The sequence below is a fragment of the Lagopus muta genome, chromosome 13, assembly GCF_023343835.1.
Source record: "Lagopus muta isolate bLagMut1 chromosome 13, bLagMut1 primary, whole genome shotgun sequence".
Lineage (NCBI taxonomy): Eukaryota > Metazoa > Chordata > Aves > Galliformes > Phasianidae > Lagopus > Lagopus muta.
Genome location: NC_064445.1, coordinates 17,107,082 through 17,127,539, shown reverse-complemented (window position 1 = coordinate 17,127,539; position 20,458 = coordinate 17,107,082). Strand labels below are relative to the sequence as shown.

Sequence of the window (20,458 nt, the reverse complement as noted above, 5' to 3'; positions counted from 1 at the left end):
TGCTGCTCCAGCTGATTCTAATTTTCTCAATAGAAAATCTTCTGAGAAGAGATACAGGAGCTCTAATAAGTAATGCTTTTTAGGGCTGCCTGGTCGTGTTTTCTTATTTATCATGCATTAAACTAAGTACAGATTTCTTCACATCCAGAAGTAACCTTGTAATTATTCCATCCCCTTTCTGAGTCAAATAGTCAGCTGACCGAAAAAAAGGCACAGTGAAACATAACTTTCTGTCAGACTGATGGGCTTCAGTTTTAAAGTAAAGGGTCTGAAGGCAAGACATGGGAACACGATTTAAACAACAGAAAAAGAGACAACTTGTTATCTAGAGGTGCAGCAGACCCTCTCTGTCTAGATTCAGACTTAAACAGTGCATGGCATCAAGAACACAGCTAACGATACATTAAATTCTTAGTGAGACTAGACAAACTTATTTCTAAGAGTAGCTAATGAGAACCTAGAGTTGGCTGAAGACTTACCTCTGTATTTATATGCTGCGGACTTGAAGTTGCATTGCATTTGATTCTGAGCTTTGTGACAAGCTGTTCAAAATCTCTAACTTCAGTGAAACGAAAAGCTCTTTTTCCTTTGGTACTAATGTTGACTCCTCTGTTGGCTGGGTCAGCCTTATCCACACCTATCACCTAGGGAGACAAGGCTGCATTAACGAGGCAAGCCATCCCAATACATTTTACCACCTTGTTTCCATAAGAAAAAGCTATTAAAAATACACACGTACATGGAACAGCAGTAGGAAGCATCACACAAACAGAATAAGTAATGTAAGTAATGAACTGGCTGTGTTACAGCTTAGAGGTCTGGAGCTGTTTTAGTACACGGCAGTGTCATGCCACAGGCTTTCTACCAGGTACTGAACATCTCTGAAAAGGTTTTTCTCAGCAGAAAGCATGGAGCATACTTGAAAATCTTGCTGCCTCCGACCTGCTGGAGCTGTTACTTTTTTCCTGCCATCAAAAAGACAGACAAGTAATGAAACGAATCAAGTTCCATGAGAACAAATTCCAGCTGTCATAATATGTGATGGCTGGAGCTGATTTTAATTGCTATTGTGAAAGAGCTACATGTTAGAGTAGTTAATACACCTTAATAATGCACATAACTGTAAGATAATCATGAATGTGTAGAGCAGCTGTCACTGCTGATGTTTTTACATTGTTACAGAAAAGGAAAGGAAGACAGACTAAATGAAAGAACTCTGTGGGACTGCAGAACAAACAGTGAGGGCCTGACAAACAACAAGGAGATAATTTAGTCAGCTCCTTTAACAGTCTCTTTTTTTCCCCCCCCACAACATATGGATGTTGACATTGTTAGCAAGACTGTTTAAAGACTGGTTAATTGTAGCACATATCTGGATGCTGCTGAAAAATCTCCAAAAAAAACCTTAAAAAATCTCTAACAGCAGAAATGTGGCAATGTCACAGACCACACGAAATCAGGGAGATGGAGAAGGCCTTTTTTTTTTAGTTAGATATGATTCCACAGTCTATCTGTAGAACCTACAGAACTAGGAAAGCTGTCCTTCATAATACAATCCTTGTTCAGTTTGTTCTGACTACCAGCTGGTGCTGGTATTTGTTCACTGAAGAACGTCAATGGATTTTCCTACAGATGTTTGAGCAGACAGCACTTCTCAACTACTGCAAAAAGATGAATGGCACTACAGAGCTAAGGAAGAAACACAGCAGAACAACTACCTTCAAGATCCTCTAACTTTTCCAGTCATTTTTATCTCAAGAATCTTACATTAACTCAACCTCAAAAAGTAAGCTTTTTTTAATTGTTACTATTTTTTTTAATAGATGCACTATTTGAAAAATTGGATTCTGTACCCAGCTACAGAAATGAGAGTAAATGGAAATGGCAAAAATGACACAGGGGACAGTGTAGAAACATGGAAGTAGCTCTGTAAGCAGTATTACTATGAGCAGCATCAAAAGTAGAGGGAAATCATGACATCACATAAATTAAGGTTATTTTAAAGGAAAATTTGATCAACTGACACTAAGCTACACAAGTGCAAATCTTCTGGTATAAGTGGCTCTGACTGTAGCTTGTATTACCTCTCTTAATGGAATGATTACACTGCACAGGCTGCCATCCTGGCTAGCAAAGCAGATGTAGTTTTCTGAAATGCACATTTTCCCATGGGCATTGTAATGAGTGAAAGGAACCCATAAGAAGCACTCGTGAACTTCCTTCAAAGTCTCTTCTTTGGGTAGCCTGAAGAATGCACTGAACTGCTGGCTGTGGGCTCGGCTCTCCAGGCCTCTGGATTAAAAAGCAAACAAAGCAGAAAATCAGGGAGGAGACAGAAGAGAAAAATGGAATATTTTTAAAATATCCTGAAAAATACAAAAGTTGCAATGTCTTGTGGAAAGGCTTCTTGAAACAGTAAATTCACTATAGTGTCAATTGGAAGGTTCAGCATTTTGCTTGAAGAGGTAACAAAGTGCAGGAGCAGACCAGTACACACCCACTAAACAAAACACTGCAATGCTTCAGTAAATAGGAATAAATTCAGACACATTCTTGCACAGCAAAGCACTTTGCTGAATCAGGGTCTAAAGGGAGAGGAAAAGAAATACACACTATTAGCCTAGTCTGCTGTGCTTTCCAACCCATCAAAATACCCCAATTACCTACGAAATTCAACCCAAACCTGGCTTTGTTGTTAGTGTTCTATACAAGGAAAGAACAATTTGACTTCTTGACTTTTTTTTTTTTATTAATCTGTTGCATAGTTGGCTTTAACTAGGAACAAATCAAACGGAGCTACTGGAAGCCAGGCTAAGGCTGAAATGTACAGAAAGATGCTTTCTCATACTTTCCTCTTTGCACAGGTAATATTTTCCAACACAGACTTAGTTAATTAAAATTACCCAACTGTAGCCTTGGTTTCCTGGTTACTTTTCACAGTAAGCAGCCAATCAAAACCTCACAATTTAAGTGGGAATTTGGATTGCTCCACAAGGAGAGGGCAACATTTGCTTCAACTGAAACTAGAAATAAATCATAAATTTATTACAAGAAATAATCACACCTTCCTTGAGAAGGAAGGACTCCAACCACCTGTTTATTTATGCACACACCTATCTCCCTTCCTAAAACACGGCCACAAACAAGGAAAACCTGCAGCTCACTGACTTTATCACCTGTCTCCAGTACAGAAAAGCCATGCAGTTACATACATATGTATTTTAAATCGTTTATTCTTCTCCTTCTCACTGAGATTCTTTGTAGACTCTGAAGCTCCATTCTTGATTTCCTATTCCCAAACACTGCTAAAACATCTTTTAAAAATACAAACTACTATAAACCATAATTGAAGCCCAGTTCTGAAGGTTTGATCACTTCCTGCCTTCATACAGCCTTTGATACTGCAAAGTAATAAGAGGTCACAATGTCATGCAAGCCTTTGATTCCAAACTTTAACAAGATAGTTATTTAAGAGAACACCACCTTTGCCAACATCTAGTGATCTCCATCACACAAGAATTTTCCTCCCCTTTGTCTAAAAATGACTGAGTCCAGAACTGATGGATTATAAGCAGTTACCTCTTGGTGATCTGCAGGGGGTCATGCAGGACTAGGTCATTTTCAAATGTCTCCTTATCAAAAAGCCTCCTAACAGCATAGTTTGCCAGCTGCTCCATGAGAAGGAATGTTTCATTAATGTGCAAAAACATGGAAAAATAGTGATCTTCCCCATGGGAGCAGACATGAATGCTCTCTGTCAGAATAACATTGGAAGTCTTCTCAAGTTTTGATATTGCATCCCAGGAGATAATAAGCTTTACTGAAAATACAAATATAAGGAGATATGAGTAACTCCTCTTCAGCTGCTACCCTTGTATTAATCAAAAAAGCAGCAGCACTAGAAAGTATAATTAAACAATACTGTTAGATCACAACTCCTTTGGAAATGGCTACAAATTCACATGGACAAAAAAAAAAGACTCTCTCCACAATTCCTATCAAATAATTCCACTAGAATGATTTTTATAGAAAGAACATTAAAGACACACCATTTATCAAAATACAAGTCTGGACTGTCTTTTTTTTTTTTTTTCCTTCTTTTTTTTTGCTCTAATATGAAAATGCAAATTGCAAACTAACAGACTCACGTAAGCTACTCTACTTTAACAATTATCAATTAGACACCTGCTCACATGGCAAATCACTTCCTCATGACATAAGAAAAATGCTTCCACATGTGAAACATATACAGTAAAACACGAAAGGACCAGCCTTAGCTTAGGCCTTACTTACTTTCTGCTCCCAGCAAAAATGAGTAAAAGCTCAGGAAGTTGGTACTAAGATAAAGCCATCCTTGACAAGGCACCCGGCCCTTCCAGTAGCTGCATGAGTAATAGGTAACCAACTTCTCCTGCTCTGGTAACCCAAAGCACCTCTCAAACTTCATAAGACCTTCACGAAACTTCTCGGGATCTTCTTCTTTTGTAAAAGAACCTTTTCCTTCCTCAGCAATCAAACCCTAAAACAAGAAAACAGTTATTTCACATACGTATCCATAAATGTGGATGTCTTATAAAAAACTGCACACATACAAAGGAGTATTCTCCTTATAGGATATTGTATTTTACAACTTGAAGAATAGTCTGAGGATCAAAACACAAGGTTACAGCTCACACGTGCCACTTCAGATTCATACAGCTTTGGCACGACACACATCTTCAGGTTTCCTTATCTGAAAACAATCTATTTTCCTCACTTAATCACATGAACTTCAGGGCTAAATGTTTAGTAATTGCAAAATGAACTCTCATATACTTCCTAGGGGTTCTCAAAACTATTGTGAGATAATTTGTTATCAGTTCCAGACCACTATCTAAAGGCACGTGGTGTACCATTTACCAAGACATAACTTGTGTCGAACAACTTTATTTAACTATGTGGCAGATAAACAGTAACAATGGAGCGTATTATTCACTCAGAAGTACACAATATCGTGGTGCTGTCTGCATGGAACATAAGATTTGTGTACATTAAGAAGTAAAAATACTCAGCCTTTCTCAACTGTGTCATGTGCCTTCTACTTACTCTTATCTTTCCCTGGACAAAGCTTGTAATATCTTCATTTGAATCAAACACCGATAAAATGTTCATGACATTGTGTTCTAACCAGTCCCAGTGTTCTGTTATCTCTTCTCTGCTGGCTCCTGATGGAAAGTAGAAAGATAGAAGTGACTTTAATTACTTCATTAAAAACATTAATCAAGAGAACATTCAGCAAATTTCAGGTTCACAGAGTAATTTATATCCACAAATCCAAATCACAGTAATGACACTGCTGTGTTTTTATCTTTCAGGCTCTTTACGCAGCTGTATTTCTAGCCATTACCCCTAGAAGCATTCCAGCTTTGTCAAGATTTTGTGGCTCAGTGCTGAAGCCAGACTGGGACTGACAGTTCCTCTGGCTCACCAGCATCACCAGCATCACCAGCACACACCCATGTTAGTACGTAGGACGCTCCCCTCGAAGGTGGGAAACACGAGATCACATTCAGAAACTTATCAGAAAATAAACATGAGCTTTTGATACGCTCAGCTTTAATCACAAAGCCACAGCAGTTCCCACAGGAGAACTCCCAGCCTCGGATTTGCACTGGTGCACAAACACTCCTCCCAAGGGTAAGGTTGTATCACCGTACGCACCTCCGTGGCCAGGATGGTAGCAAAGATTTTTCTCTCTTTGGATACATAAAACAACCATCTCTGCTGCCTACCACAAATATTTGCTTATGCTCAGTACAAGTCATTGTTTCATCACATTCTCTATCAAGTCACATTTTAATTAGATTTCTAATCACACTAAGCACTAATGGTGCTAAGCCAAGCACCATTCAGGAAACAGCTGTCATTCCATCTATATAGTAAAGTTCTGCTTACATTCTAATTCCAAACAATGCAATGTTTTCCTGCAGTTAGAAGTTCTAAAAGAGGACAGAAGCAGAGCTGTGCCCTAGATGGAAAGCCATATACCCCAGACCTCCTGTGCCAGGACAAAAGGCTCATTCATACCAGCTGAATGACCCCTGAAGCAGCATCTGGCACCTCCAGAATTAGTACCGTTTTTCTTCTGAACCCTATGGGACTGCAGTGCTGAGGAATTAAGGAATGCCTCCTCCTCTTTCGTTACATACAAGCCAGAGGAGTAACTTAAAAATCTGCCACCACTAGCCATAAGGAACATGCCAAACATAGAGACAAGACAAAATTCAATGTTCCCAGAATGTAAATATGGCACTTGCAAATAGCTTAGAGAAAAGACGACCTCATTATGTTACTTTACTCGCTTGACAGTGCTTTTTTTCTAGGTTTCAGAAGGCAATCACTTACTTCACTGTGAATGTCACTGTGATTTTACAGCAAAAAAAACCACCAACTATCTCACCTGAACTACTTAGAAACAGATTAGTGGCTTGCTTCAAATAGAAGGGAAAACTCTTACTGCTAGATACAAGCTGTGAAATGGTTATGATAATTCATCTTACTCTTTTCACATACTTGCTTTCCACGCAGGTGGAAACAGGTAATAAAGCAGAGCTTATACTAGTGAACCAACAGAAGAGGCCTAGCAAATTCAACACTGAATCGACTCCTTAAAGACAGGTGATTCTTTCCACTCCATCAGATGGGGGGATACAGAGAGAAGGAAATGGAGGGGAAGAATTTACATAGGATTCAATAAAAGGATTCTAGAACATATGTGAGTTGGTTGTTATATCCTTCCCAGGAATGCTCACAACTAAACAGTCTACAATCACATACTGTCACTACCCCAGGCAAGAACACACCATGCACAATTTCTGTTTTTTCAATTTACTTTGTAAAGACTAAATGAACAACTTTCAGTGGACTCCACAGAATTAAGGCTGCCTTAAGGGAATAAATAGAAATCGATCTAAATATTGTTAGTTAGGCTGTGCTACACATGCTGGATTTGCAATGACACTTGAAAAATGATAGAGTAATTAATGAAGCAATGAAATCAAAACGAATTCTCCCTCTCCGACTACACATTCAGAGCAATTATTTGAGTCACTCTAAGAAGCAAAGGCACAGATGTGGCACAATGAAGATGAAACTATTTCTAAACATTTAAACAATTCAGCAGTACTGTTTCAGACCCTCACTGTGTGAAAGCAGGAAAGAAAGCAATCTCCTCCTCCATTTATTCACTTCACAGAAGGAACAATGTGTTTCATAACATGAAGCATAATTACACCGTGAAGCCTTTTGTTCTAAAGTGTACTTAAGAAGCACAGAACTGGCAAAAATTCAGTCCTAGAGTGAAGATTACCTTTCATGTTTTCTCAGGAGCTTACCTGATGCCATTAGAATCCCCCAGAGTGCACTTCCAACTCATTTATCACAGCACCTTTCTTAACAGCCTGACACCATTTGTTCTGACCTCTCCAGAACAAGTCTCCAAATTTTATTTACAGCCAATGCACAAACCATTCAAATTGTATTTCATTTATAATGTTGCCCTTTCGAAGTGAGACATTATGAATTACATTAAGTCATTTAACAATTCTCTTGCTCCTCAGATGAGCCCTTGAAGAACACGAGTACGAGCCGATTAGCACTGCAGCATGAAATGCAGAAACAATCGAGCCAAACATTGAAAAGGAAACATCAGAATTTATGCAGTGGCTAATTTAATTTTAACAAACAGGAAAAGGCACAATTGCTTATTTAAGGTGAATAATGAAGGTTCATAAAGAAAACAGCACAATTCAATGCAACAAGAGCACTGCATTTACTGGTAGAATTATTCAGGCTGAGGGAGCTGGGCTTCTTCAGGCTGGAGAAGAGGAAGCTCTGGAGAGATCTCATCATAGCTTACCAGTACTTCAAAGGAGCTTATAGACAGGAGGGAGACTGACTTTGTATGCGGTCCGATCGTGACAGGACAAGGGGGAGTGGTTTTAATCTAAGAGAGGGGAGACTTAGGTTAGATGACTGGGGAAAATTATCACTCAGAGGCTGGTGAGGCAGTGGAAGACATTGCGCAGAGAATTTGTGGATTCCCCACTCCTGAAGACAGGTTGGATGGGGCCCTGGGCCCTAATTTGATGCCTGATTTAGTGGTTGTCAATCCTGCCCACAGCAAGGCATTGGGACTAGATGATCTTTATGGTCCCTTCCAACCCAAGTCATTCCATCACTTTATGATTCCTTCTATCACATAAACGTTTGCAGAGTGGCACCTCTAATTTTCCTTCAATTCTCATCTTTTACCACAGGTTTGGATGCTTGTGAGACCAGAGAAGTCTAGATAGAGACTTGGGTTTTTCACTTCTGTACAGAACACAACTAACTAAAAAACTTAAAGCATGGAAAAAATGAACTAAAATGTGGGTTCTTTTAAGTGTAATTATAGACTTTTTCACAGTTTTTAATAAGCCTAAGAAATGGATTCATCCTACAACATTTGTCATCTGACCACGTGACTATCTTAGTTTCAATATAAAGGCAAGATCATGCTGAGGAAGAAAAAACAGTGATGCATGCAAAGAACTGAGTTCTCTCAACTTTTGAAATGGAGGTCTCTTGAATACTTGGTATTTCAGCAGTGTGTGTAAGGGGATTTACACTTATTTCTCAGGGGAAGCTGCAGAATTTAAAAACAAACAATAACAACAACAACAAAATCAACCTAGTAATAAGGATGCTTTAGGAAAAGCCACGTACTCCACTTTCAAGGTCAATTTTCTTTTCCATTTGCTACTGACTAATAACATAACACACAAAAGAGAAAGAACCTCTTACACCCTAAGACCAACAGATATGAGGAAGAATTCAGCTGCTATCATGACAGGAAGGCTGGCTCATTCTTAACAAAGATAAAGTAGAAAAATAAAAATCAGATAAGCAATTCCTGCTATTTATACCTATAGCTTTTATACTTTATCCCCTCAAGGGTCAACTTTTCCACATCATCCTGAACTATGCCAAATTACAGACCTCCTTTGCAGCTTAGAAAATAAAAGATTGTGCCCCTGCAATTCTAAGAGAGCATCAAGGCAGTTCCTCAGTACTATACAGACTGCTGCAAAAAAAACAGGCAAGCTGACCTTATCATATGAAGGGTCCATAGGTATATTCTGAAAAACTGGAACCATAAACCACTGTCAATCTCAGGACTGAAATATCCTGAGCATCACTATATATGGGGCCCTGGGCAGCCTGGGCTGATATGAAATGTGGAGGTTGGTGGCCCTGCATGTGGCAGGGGGTTGGAGATTCATGATCCTTGAGGTCCCTTCCAACCCTGGCCATTCTGTGATTCTGTGTGATTACCAAATAATTTTCAACCGTGTGAAGATCACCGGAATGAATGACGTGAGAGGATTAACCCAACCATAAGATTCAGCCCATCCTTTGCATCCCAACTTTTCATTTTATAAACTCACTAAAAGAACAGTACATACCACACGCAATGGACCAGTAGACCTGTGAGTCTGGTGTCTGATGCAGGATGCGAAATGGGGCCACTTTCGATGTAGAATCCAATACTGCATCTAGGGTTCCCACGAGAAGACCTGAAGAAAGCACAAGCAGCCTCGTAAAACTAAAGCTGTGAAATGCATACTTACCTCCCAGTTCCTTTCTTACTGAATAGGAATGTTATCCAAGTGAAGATTTATTCTGTAATAAGCTCTGAGAAAAAAAGAAGCACAGATGAACAAAATGAAAAGCCTTCCCAGAGGAAGCTGCTGGGAAGCCATTACAAACATTATAAACACAAACTGAGGGAGAAAAAGTTTGAGATGATGCCCTTGGAAGCAATAGCCATGCAGTATGGTAAACCAGAGGATAACCTAAGAAGGATCATGGCAGTTCCCAGCCTTTAATAAGCACGAGCAGAGATTGGACTACCTCTTCATTAGCCACTTACTGTTGTTCTGTTTTACAGACAAAGGAAACAGTTCTAGGGAAACTGTACAAACATGATGTCTGATTTATGAAAATCTCATGCCCTCCCTTCGCATGAGAACACCATGTCACACTCCCTATACAGACAGAAGTTTTCCTGTTCATTCCATTCTCCAGGCATTGGGCTACAAAATGCCTTTCTTTATCAAGTCTATCAGAAGACTCCATTATAAACCATGGAACATGAGGATTTCATCCTGCCATCATGTGTGATGATGCATTACTTCATTACAGATTACTGGTACCAGATACAACGACCACGTTACCTCCTTGCCCCTAAATATTGAATTGGTTCCACTTAAACACAGCTTACATCAAAATACTAACAAAACACACTTCATCTCTACCAAAAAAGAAAAAAAAAGACACTCTCTCTTCTCTCTCGATATATTTCCTGACAAAATGAGTATGCATTTTATCTTGACAAGCAAAATCATTGTCACTAAGAGTAACAAAGATGTTACACAGCTCAGAGATCTTAAAAGCTGTATTTAAAGCTAAGAATCAAGAAATTCTAAAAGAAGAAGAAAAATCTACACAGAAAAAAATACAAACTTCTGGATTCTGATGTTCAAGTAAATCTGTTACAACAGCAATGAAAATACAAGCAATGCTGTCACTCTACTTTCCTTCCATTAATCGCTCCTCAACTTAGGAAAGTACCAGTTGTGAGTACTCAGTGAATCAAAGCAAGACCTCTCAATTTTATCCAGGCATTTATCCTCTGAACACGATTTCCCTTGCAGCACAGACCTCGTGTGACCTATCGATGTGGCTATTCAAGTTTCAGAATGATTTTCCTTGTCTTAACAAAATGGAAGCAAATAAAAACCACAAAGGGAACCCAAAGACCAGTAAATCTCATCAATCAAAACTATTACCTTGCATTGCCTGCAACTCATAGACTGTACCTGTTGAAAAGTAGCATTTTTTGTACATTCAAACTACAGTCAGTCATTGAACAGATAACATTCATAACTGCTTTAAGAGCTGTGGCTTACTGAGTCATAACACTGAGCTCTTCGTCACAAAGCTGGCTCTGCTTCAGCAGATACTTTATTGTCTTCTACAATTCTCCTCATCATATTTTTGTTACAATATGGTACCAAGACATTAGTCACTATTGCTAAGGTTGATGCAACAGCTCAGCTTGTGTGAATGAGTGTGACAGCACACTAGGGAGCAGCATTCCTGAGTGCTGTAAGAGCTCCCATCAGTTTGGAATACCATCAGATTTTATAGATCATATCACAGATCATCATATCACAGAATTTTAGGCACAAACTGCACCAGTATTTCTCATTTCAGTAGTTCCACCAGTCAGCAGTGCTGTCTACAACACAACTGCAGGTCAGTGCTTCAGCCATTAAATATTCAAGAGGTGATGAGCTCATTTCACAGCTGCAGTTACTGGCATCACTGCAAGAACCTGGCAGTCCCACCTGCTTTTCCTGGGCCTGAATATGCTCCGACTACAAGATGGGAATGTTCACTTCCAAGGCTGCAGACAAGGAAAGGTTTAAAGGTCATTAGTCCAAGGAAGTTAATTGTGAAATAAAGGAGTAGAGAGCAGAAGAATCAGCAACTGCTCAACCCAAATAGTGGCACTACCTCCACAAGGGATGCAAGAGGAAAAAGCAAATCAGACCCTATTTGCCAATCCCTTGCCAATGATATGCAGCATACTGTTCTCAAACACCAGTTCTAGGGACAACCTTCAGAAGGTCACCTACTAGAGTTAGGGCAGTATGGTTAAGTTGCAGTTGGACTTAATGATCTCTAAGAACTTTTCCTAACAGAGCAATTCTATGATTCTGGTCTCACCTCTGCTCTCAGACCCACAGTTTCTGGCAGTGATTTCAGCAAAGTCCTTCTCCAGCCTCACACAGGGAATGATTTCAGCTTTTGACAACTTCAGTGATGCACACTCACAAGGAGAAAGGTTCTGTTTTTAGAAAACACTCTCAATTTCATGGTAAAGTTAAAACTTGGTTTTAAGTTAGAAGTTAAAAAATGGTTTAAGTAAAACCATTGAGAAGCACCATGGATACTGAAGTGAATAGAGAAAAACATCCTAGAAAATAAAGGGGCCAGGAAACCTGAATAGCTTTGGAATAAGGTAATCTTTGCAAAACTTTATGTAGCCTTGGGCCAACAGAATACAAACATTAGCTGACAGAATATCAGGAACAAATTGCCTCAGTGACACCAAACCTTCAGAGCTGAGTGTGGATGACTCAATGGTAACTGGAAGCAACATACCAGCACTGTGCCTTGCATAGTATCCTTGGTACTTTGCTGCAGAGACACCCACCAGAACATGTTCACCATGAATTCTGCTCTCACGTGTACCAACTTATGGCAATAATGCCTATCTGCTACACGAAAATAACTGCCCAGCACTTTGTCTTTTGGGAGCGACACTGCTGTGTTCTTCTATCTCACCAGGCACATCCAGAGAGTACTGCCGAGTGCTTTCCCTAAAGAACTGCTGTTGCTCTGAAGCAGAGTTGGCACAAGCCTGTTTGCTCCTCTGCTGCCTAACAGTACCTTTGAGATCAATAATTGATGAAATTAAAACCAGATCACTCTCCTGATTTACTACATTAGAAGTGTTACTGGACATCAAATATTGATGAGAGTTAGAGCTCCTTACAGACAGAGATGCTTCATCAGCACGGTGCTGGCCAGCCCCGCGTCCCCAGGGTCTCTCAAAGCAGACACATCCAGGTACAACTGAGGCTTCACTCCACGTTTGTTTATGCTGATGTAAAAAGGCACAGTGTGAAAGTAATGTAAGAGCTGCATCCAAGTGACAGCAAATGCAGAAAGTGGAGATCTGCAGGAAGAGTTTGGTTTGGCATTAATTGCTCCTTTCTGCAACCTGAGGCTTAGAGCAACCTGAACCTTAAAGCAAGTCCAAAGGAAGGGGAAAAACACTATGAAAAAAGTAGGCTTGTGTCAGAAAATAAATATCACTCGTTTCAATCAGATATTTGTTATAGTTCAAGAGCAACACCTGTTTATAATATGGAACAGAATGGGTGGAATCCCACTGAGGACACCTCCCAGCAGGGACGCATGCAACAGCCTCAGTACCTTCCAAAACCAGCATCTCTATGTTCAGAAGAAACATAAACATGAAGAATGTAAAGCAATGGCTTTTACATGAACTGTTCAGTTGTTTTTGTATTGTAAAGTCAATAATAAATAAAGTCAATAATAAATTGTGCATCAAAGAAGGAAATCAACCCTGGAAGCAATGCAATGCAAGAGACCCAAACCACAAATCCTCACCACCATATATATTTGTTTACAAAAGCAAGATAAAGCCTCATCCCAGAATGTTAAATACATTTACACAGCATTTTGGTTCACTTAAAATTAAAAAAAAAAGTTTATCTAGTGACAACTGGCCATTTACAAGTGCTATACTTAGCCAAAAAAACCTCTCTGTCTCAGTGTGCTCTATTTAAAATGGGAGAATGTCAACTTGTGAATAAGACTCCCTGTCCCATTTCTTCAAATTAAGCACAGAACAGAACTCCTTTTTTTTTGTTTTGTTTTGTTTAATTGTATTTCCAAATCAGCTTGGTCTCATGACTAAGGAACCTCAGCTTAAGGCACTACAGAGCATGGACTGAGATGCAAATGCTCTTTAGCAATTGAGATGTAAAACTGGTTCATCTAAGTCTCCTGTGAGTAGGATTTCATCTCTATTTACAATGTACATTCTGGCCAGTGCTTATGACTCAGGTGAGACAATGGCAGCTTATTAAACAAAGGTGTGTATTCAGGGCCACATGTAAATGTACTTGTGGCAATAAAGATATCCTTGAAAACTGGGAAATTACAAACTTTCTGTAAAAAAGACAAACACTGGTCTCCTTGGTAGGTCCAGTGGCAAGTCTGACATACATCAGCTCCTTCTCTTCTTCGCTTCTGCACAGCTAAAGGCTGCAGAACATGAATAGATGTCAATTCAATACGCAATCAGAGCTAAATAGAGAGGTGAGTAAAACTCCTGAACATCTAGGCAGTGCAGCACCTTCTGCGGAGACCAAGCAAAATGACCTTCAGTGCCAACCCTTCTGTCCCCAAGGCAGCAGCACAGCCACACCGCAGCGCTGCCTGCTCCTCCCAGTGCCAGCAGAGCTACCATACCTGCTCTTCACCAGACAGTGGGACACACTACTACAGACCTCTGTGGCAACTTGAAAACTGCCCGAAGCACAGGCTGCACCTCTCCAGCCTCACACCCAACTCCACAGCACAGACCTTGAAGTTCCAAAAAACAAACATTGCCTCTGTCACACACTGAGCCTACTTACAGTGCAAAGCTTCCCAAGCTTCCTCTCCTGCCCTGCTATTCCTATTAAAACGAATTCCTATAAGATCACCAAGTACCATTTTTAATTGACCCAATAGGAAGTTCTGTGTGAAGCAAGGTCCCTGCTGCTGATACTCACCATGCTAAAGGGTTCTTTAACATAATGCCCTTTGACAGATAAAGTCAATTTCCTCATAGAGCATATACAAGCCTAGCTCTGTCTCCAGCCTCCTCTGCTAGCACGCTAGCTAGCAGTGACACAGACAACAGGCTGCATTCTACAAGCAGGAATAGCATCAAGAACCTTCTGCAGATTCAGGATAGCAGTAATTGCTGCCGGAAATCTAGGACTTGAAGAGTCAGGATTTTTCCCAACATTTGAAATCTCCCTTTTTTCAAGCACAGCACATTCAGTGAGCAGGGAAGATTATTCCCAACCATGTGCTTTACCAGTAAGTGTCTCTCCTCTCACAGCTGTGCTGTACACTGGAGCAGAAAGGAAAAAGCTAAAGCATGTCACTGAAAGACTGGTATTTTGTAACATCATATATAATTACTCCAGAATACCTGCCTTCTAGCTAAGGTCCTATAACCAAACAATATATATAACTGAAACAATGTCTTCATGACCAACCTCCTCGATCTCACTAGACCTTGTGTACAGCATGCACATTCACAGCAGCAGTTTCTGTCACTGTAACTGCGCTTTGTCACACACACCATTTTGTTTAACTGTATCCTTACAAATACACCCTAGAAGGACTAAGCAGACCTCCTGTAGTGGCTCTGCAGAAACAGAAGGACTGGAGGACGTGGCCACACAGCTGCACTGCAGGCAGAAGATTCTGTGACAGCACAGTGCACTTGAAATATCAGGAAGTAGAAGCAGTCAAACAGGTTACAGTATCCGCACCCTTAGGTGAGGTCTAAGGAGGAAAAGAGAATGAAATGTAAAACTAAGCAGGTGTATAAAAGCAGAGAGGACCAAGGCTAAGCGAAACCAGCACAAAGTATCCATCTCTATCCACACTAACCAACTAGTAAACTACACTGTGCGTGGACACAAACCACAGGAGCTAGCCATCACCAAAAGATGACAAACTGACCCTGTTGTACCAGTCCAAAGGGATGCACAAACAAACCTAAGCATGGATTTCTTTATAAGCCCATGCTAACACATCAAACCCTGCCTTCCTCTTTTACTCGGTCTGCACCTTCTGCTTCTGGTTATGCCCTCAATACTCACTTGCTCCCTCCTCAAAGTCTTCCTTACTGAGCATATTCTTGTATCACTGGAAATCCATTGCAGCCATCCCTCAGCCAGCACAACAGTGCAGTCCCAGCCATGCAGCACTCTGCACCCTCCTCCCCATGCTATGTTGAGGCACTGTCCCTCTACTCCTACAGGGCTCCATTTCCCAGTCCCTTTCATCCTGTGCCGCATCAGCTGGAAAACACTGCTCACAAGAACAGCAAAAGGCTCTTGCTGGCACTCTCCTAGGTGATGGCATAGCATAATAGCTGTTCATTGCTTTTTTTCTGAAGTAAGCACTAATTATCTGAGTCACACACAGTACTAAGAAATTAAAATCAGGCACAGCAATTTATGCTAGTTTATACCTAGGAGGTTTGAATATTTTCATACCTGCAAACACAAATCTAACTCTGTTATTTTCCAATTCTTCTGCTAACCCTTGTTATTTACCAATTTAATTCAGGAACATCTTACTTTTGCTTCTGTTCACTAAAAAGTAACCTGTGCAAATAAAAGCTGTATGAGCCTCATATAAATAGAAAAGCTATAGAAACAAAACATGCAAGAACATGGGTGTTCTTCCCATGCTGCTATATGCTTGCAAGGTCAGGAGAACAGTGACAGACATCTCATTCTTTCATTTTTGTCGCAGTTCTTGGGTGAATCTTACCACACTGCCTGACAACCTTTGTATCGCTTCAGCTTGCTTTGGTTTCCAAAGACACAGGACAGAGAACAGCCAACCCAGATTGGTGACCAGAGTTGAAAGACATCATCCTTTGTTGTAAGCCGAAGCCTGACATTATCTACTATAACATTACGATATTCCTAGCATGGAATCTGGGATCATGCAGTTATTTCTTTTTACGTGTTCCTTGCCCCCTGTAAGTTGTTCACATGCCAATGAAACTCCTCTGGTGGGAAGGGCTATTTCTACCTGTGGAATTTGTCAGTCAGACGATTAGATGTTATTACATTGTTGGGAAGAATTAACAAATGCTTCAATAAGACAATAATGCATCACGTTCAGTACAGCTTACAATATGACGACGCAATTAGAGAGAATGTGAAGATGCAACTCATACTCACGAACCCAGAGACACAACTCATTCGTAACACTTTAAAACCACGCTGGCCACGAGCCAGCAGTGCACCCTTGTGGCCATATGGCCAGCGGTACCCCGGGGTGCAATATCTAAAGGGCAGGAGTCAAAGGGATGGGGCCAGGTTCTTTTCAGTAGCATGCAGTGACAAGATAACGGGTAATGGGTAAAACCAGATCAGGGGAAGTTGGACTGGGAGATCCCCATAAGTTCCTTCCAACTCCTTAGGTTCTGTGACACCCCAACGTGACTCCACGTCCCTGTGCCATTTCTTCTCCCAGCTGGGGTGCCAGAGGACGTTATGCCACGGACGATAACCAAACCTGGACACTCCGGTCTGCACCTCCAGTTATCATTAAATAAAGCCCGTTACAGCGAGCCTGTCGCGGTGTCAGTGCAGCCTCCCGTTTGGCCGAGCCCAGAGCTTCAGCTCTGCCACCTCACCACCTTGCTGGGGTGCACGCGAAGAGTAAGGAAAGCAATTTTTTAAAAATTTATACTAAAAAAAAGGGGGGGAGGGGGAAGAGGGGGATGGGAAGAAGAAAACAACACCCGAGGCACCTCGCCGCGGTGGATCGGCCCACGCTCGGCCACCGCAGCACCGCCCGCCCCGCGCAGTACCTGCCAGCCCGCCACCGCCCTCCTCGCCGTAACCCCGCCGCCTCTGCAGTACGAAGTACTGGTTGGAGCGCTCCAGCACCCATAGCTTGAGGGCATTTTTCAGCAACACCTCCTCGGGCTTCAGCCACATCTCGGCGGCTTCACCGCCCTCCGCTGCCACCGCCGCCCATACCCGCCGCCGCCTCCCGCTCCCACGTACGCGGCCCGGCTGCCAAGCGCCGCCGCCGCCGCCCCGAGGCACGCTGGGAGACGTAGTCCCGGCGGGAGTCCTCCACGCCTCAGGCCTACAGCTCCCGGCGTGTTCTGCGCGGCCGCCGGCTCTGAGGCGAGGCGGGAAGTGGCGCTTCGCTTGCCGCCCCTGCGGGGTGCAGCCGGACGTCGGTCTCGGCCGTGAAAATCTCCTCACAAAGGGATTTTTGTTTTGCCCCCCCTCGTGGCAGCCAGAGAGGTGCGGCTAAGTTTGGCCAAACATCAAGCATTCATCACCGAAGAACGCTGCTTTGTTTGGTGTTGACGCTTGTTTTCTAGTCTCCCAAGCCTGATGTGCCTTGAGGCAGGCTGGGGCACAGAAAGAAACACCCGAACGCCTGGCCGTGTCACATTGCCCACGCACGTCAGTCACCTCAACCTGCTTGTCAGCCCCGAGCAGGGGAGCAGCAGACATATTGCCACCTATTTACACTTCATGATATACGATGATGCACTGCCTCCTTGCCTCTATCACCCAATGAAATTACAAGCTCACTTGGAGCAACGTGGATATTTTGGGTTTCTTAACAACAGTTTGACTCGGTCTTTGTGCCTTTGTGTGTCTGCAAGAACTTGGTCATTTGTCCCCATAAAGTAGTTCTTCAGATCATCTACACATCAACTAGCACTATTTTTTTAGGCTATAATAAAACAATCAAGCCCGGTAGTGAGTGAAACAACAGCCTTCACACTCAGACTGTATATGGCAACCTGCCCATATTACTGTCTGCTGCTGCTGACTACCCTCATGAGCTGATCTCTCAGAGCTAGCTGTCCTGTGGGAAAGCAGTAAGAGGAAACATTTAAAAGTCCTGCACTGGAAAAACTCCACCACACACACCTGACAGCTGAGGGTTTCATGGGGCCGTGGGTCAGCACAGTGTGACTCCCAGCTCCACAGGAGGGCCACAACCACAGCCATCCAGCTGCTCAGTCGTCAACACCTAGTGCTCTCTCCCAGTATTTATTCTCAAGTCTCTTCATTACCTTGCCAGAAGAAACTAGAGGTCTCGCGTTCTGTCATTACACACTGCTTTCCAAATGTATCTTCTGGTGCTGACCAAAACCAAACAGATAAGCTTGAGGGCATGGAAGCCCATTGCCTCTGCAAGAGGTCTCTATGACTTCTCCTAATGATATATTAGGAGTGTGAAAGCCTCACTCCTGGCCTTCACTCCTCATACAGTCTGTCACTTGGAACAAAGTGGGACTTGCCCATTTCCCAGAAACTTCTCTACAGTTTTCTGTTCTGTCAGATCAGTCCCTTAGCACAGTGATTTCTAGCATCAATTTTCCCAAAACAAAGCTTTATTGATTGTGTATCTTATCAGTATGCATTTAAACTCAGACTCTTCTTTAAGCTATTTTTATAAGGAAGTTGTGCACATCGTGCACTAGTGATAGACTTCAAACTCGGCACTTCTTCACTTTATCCACTCTATCCAGCATTCCCCAGGGCACCCACTTCCTGCAGCGTTTCTGCCAGCCATTAATCTATCTGTGAGTACAGACCACACGAAATGTTCCAGGCCCTCACCGAACGGTATTTGGCAATACCTGTCCACTTCCAGACACATATGGAAGCCTTTACCCAGCAGCACCAGTTTAGTTCATGAGAAGTTTTGAAAACTGGATGAAATGCTCTGGCATAAGGTTTTTATTCCATTCTATCATAACAAGAGAAGCTCTGCTATTACCTTTCAAACCAAATATAGATTGAATTCAAGCTGCCATTCATTTTACCTATTTTTATTACAAAGTAGGAAGCAACACATTTCTGGTATTTTACATTTACTAGAGTGGAAAAAGAAATGGTAAACTGACAAACATGGTAACTGACACAGACAAAACATTAATGAGACAAGACAAACAACTACAGTACATCAGCACATTCTCCATGTGGCAGTCTCTACAGTCCATCCACCTGAAGTAACAGATATCAGTGAGCCCCTGTGGACAAACTGTTGCTGTGGCAGCTGCTGGAGATTGACCAGAGCTGACAGCAATTCCTGCTCAGATGCTGTTCTTCTAAAAGCACTCCCAAAGGGAGTGTTTACCATTTAATTTTCCCCAATTAGCCCAGCCCTTGAATATGAAACACTTACTTAGGATCTAATACAGGCAGTCTAATGCTGATGCTAATTGCAGGGAAAGACGCCCTTGGCATTTCCTACCCAGATCTTGGCTTCTGGCACCTCGCGCAGGCTGGACATGTTAGGACATAACTTGGGTTCTAGTGCAAGATTCAAACTTTGTTATTTGGATTATAAAAAAGTAACAACAAAAACATCTTTGTTTTCCCTTCTGTTGTTACAAGGTCCTGAATGCCTTCCTTTCTTCTGATTCCTTCAGGCACTGGTTCCTAACAGCCAAATACTATTAAGATGCAGAGTGCAGAGGAATTTATTTATAGATACTTAAATTCTTTCTTAATCAGCGCACAATCATCCTACAGTCTAATCAATGCATTCCACAGCAAGAGAGATCCATTTATGCCGCAGAATTTTTCTTTCACTGCACTAATGACCTCCTGGAAATGGTAAATGATTTTCCTCAAATAACCACAGCCAAGTGTATATAAATAGATAAACAGCTGTATAAACACTTTGGCTTCACTTTGTATAACCAACAGTTTAACAACCAGCGCGGAGAATTACATAGCTGTTAATTCACAGTGGGTGAACATCACAATTTGGTTTCAAGTTTCCCTTAGAGCTAAAATTAAATTGTCAAAGTAGATTTAATCTACTCCAAAATGTCAGCCATTATGCCCCTGGGGGAGTTGAACACTATTCAAATCTGCACAGGGAAAACATCCATTTAAACCTGGGTGAAAATAGACTAGTGCAGAAGCTAGCCCTCTTGTTAAACACTGAATAAAATTCATTAAATCACACAGCCAATGTATTT

At 41.7% G+C, this 20,458-nt stretch overlaps 1 protein-coding gene across 3 annotated transcripts in view; it reads right to left on the bottom strand.

Annotated features, from left to right (window-relative positions):
* The window catches only part of TBC1D8B (TBC1 domain family member 8B), a 31,363-nt gene extending 13,835 nt beyond the window's left edge, over nt 1-17,528 (bottom strand). The window contains exons 1-7 of one of the 3 annotated variants that reach the window (XR_007379649.1): nt 17,300-17,528; nt 9,486-9,596; nt 5,086-5,204; nt 4,294-4,519; nt 3,580-3,820; nt 2,085-2,292; nt 480-644 (exon numbers count right to left, since the gene is read on the bottom strand). Coding sequence is in view for 2 of the 3 variants with exons in the window: in XM_048959468.1 (XP_048815425.1) it covers nt 480-644; nt 2,085-2,292; nt 3,580-3,820; nt 4,294-4,519; nt 5,086-5,204; nt 9,486-9,596; nt 17,300-17,429 (1,200 nt within the window). In the remaining variant the exon portion in view is untranslated. Of the gene's footprint in view, nt 1-479; nt 645-2,084; nt 2,293-3,579; nt 3,821-4,293; nt 4,520-5,085; nt 5,205-7,897; nt 9,429-9,485; nt 9,597-17,299 lie in introns of those variants that run through there. The other 2 variants (XM_048959468.1, XM_048959469.1) reach the window with 2 other exon arrangements.
* Between the last annotated feature and the right edge of the window lie 2,930 nt (nt 17,529-20,458).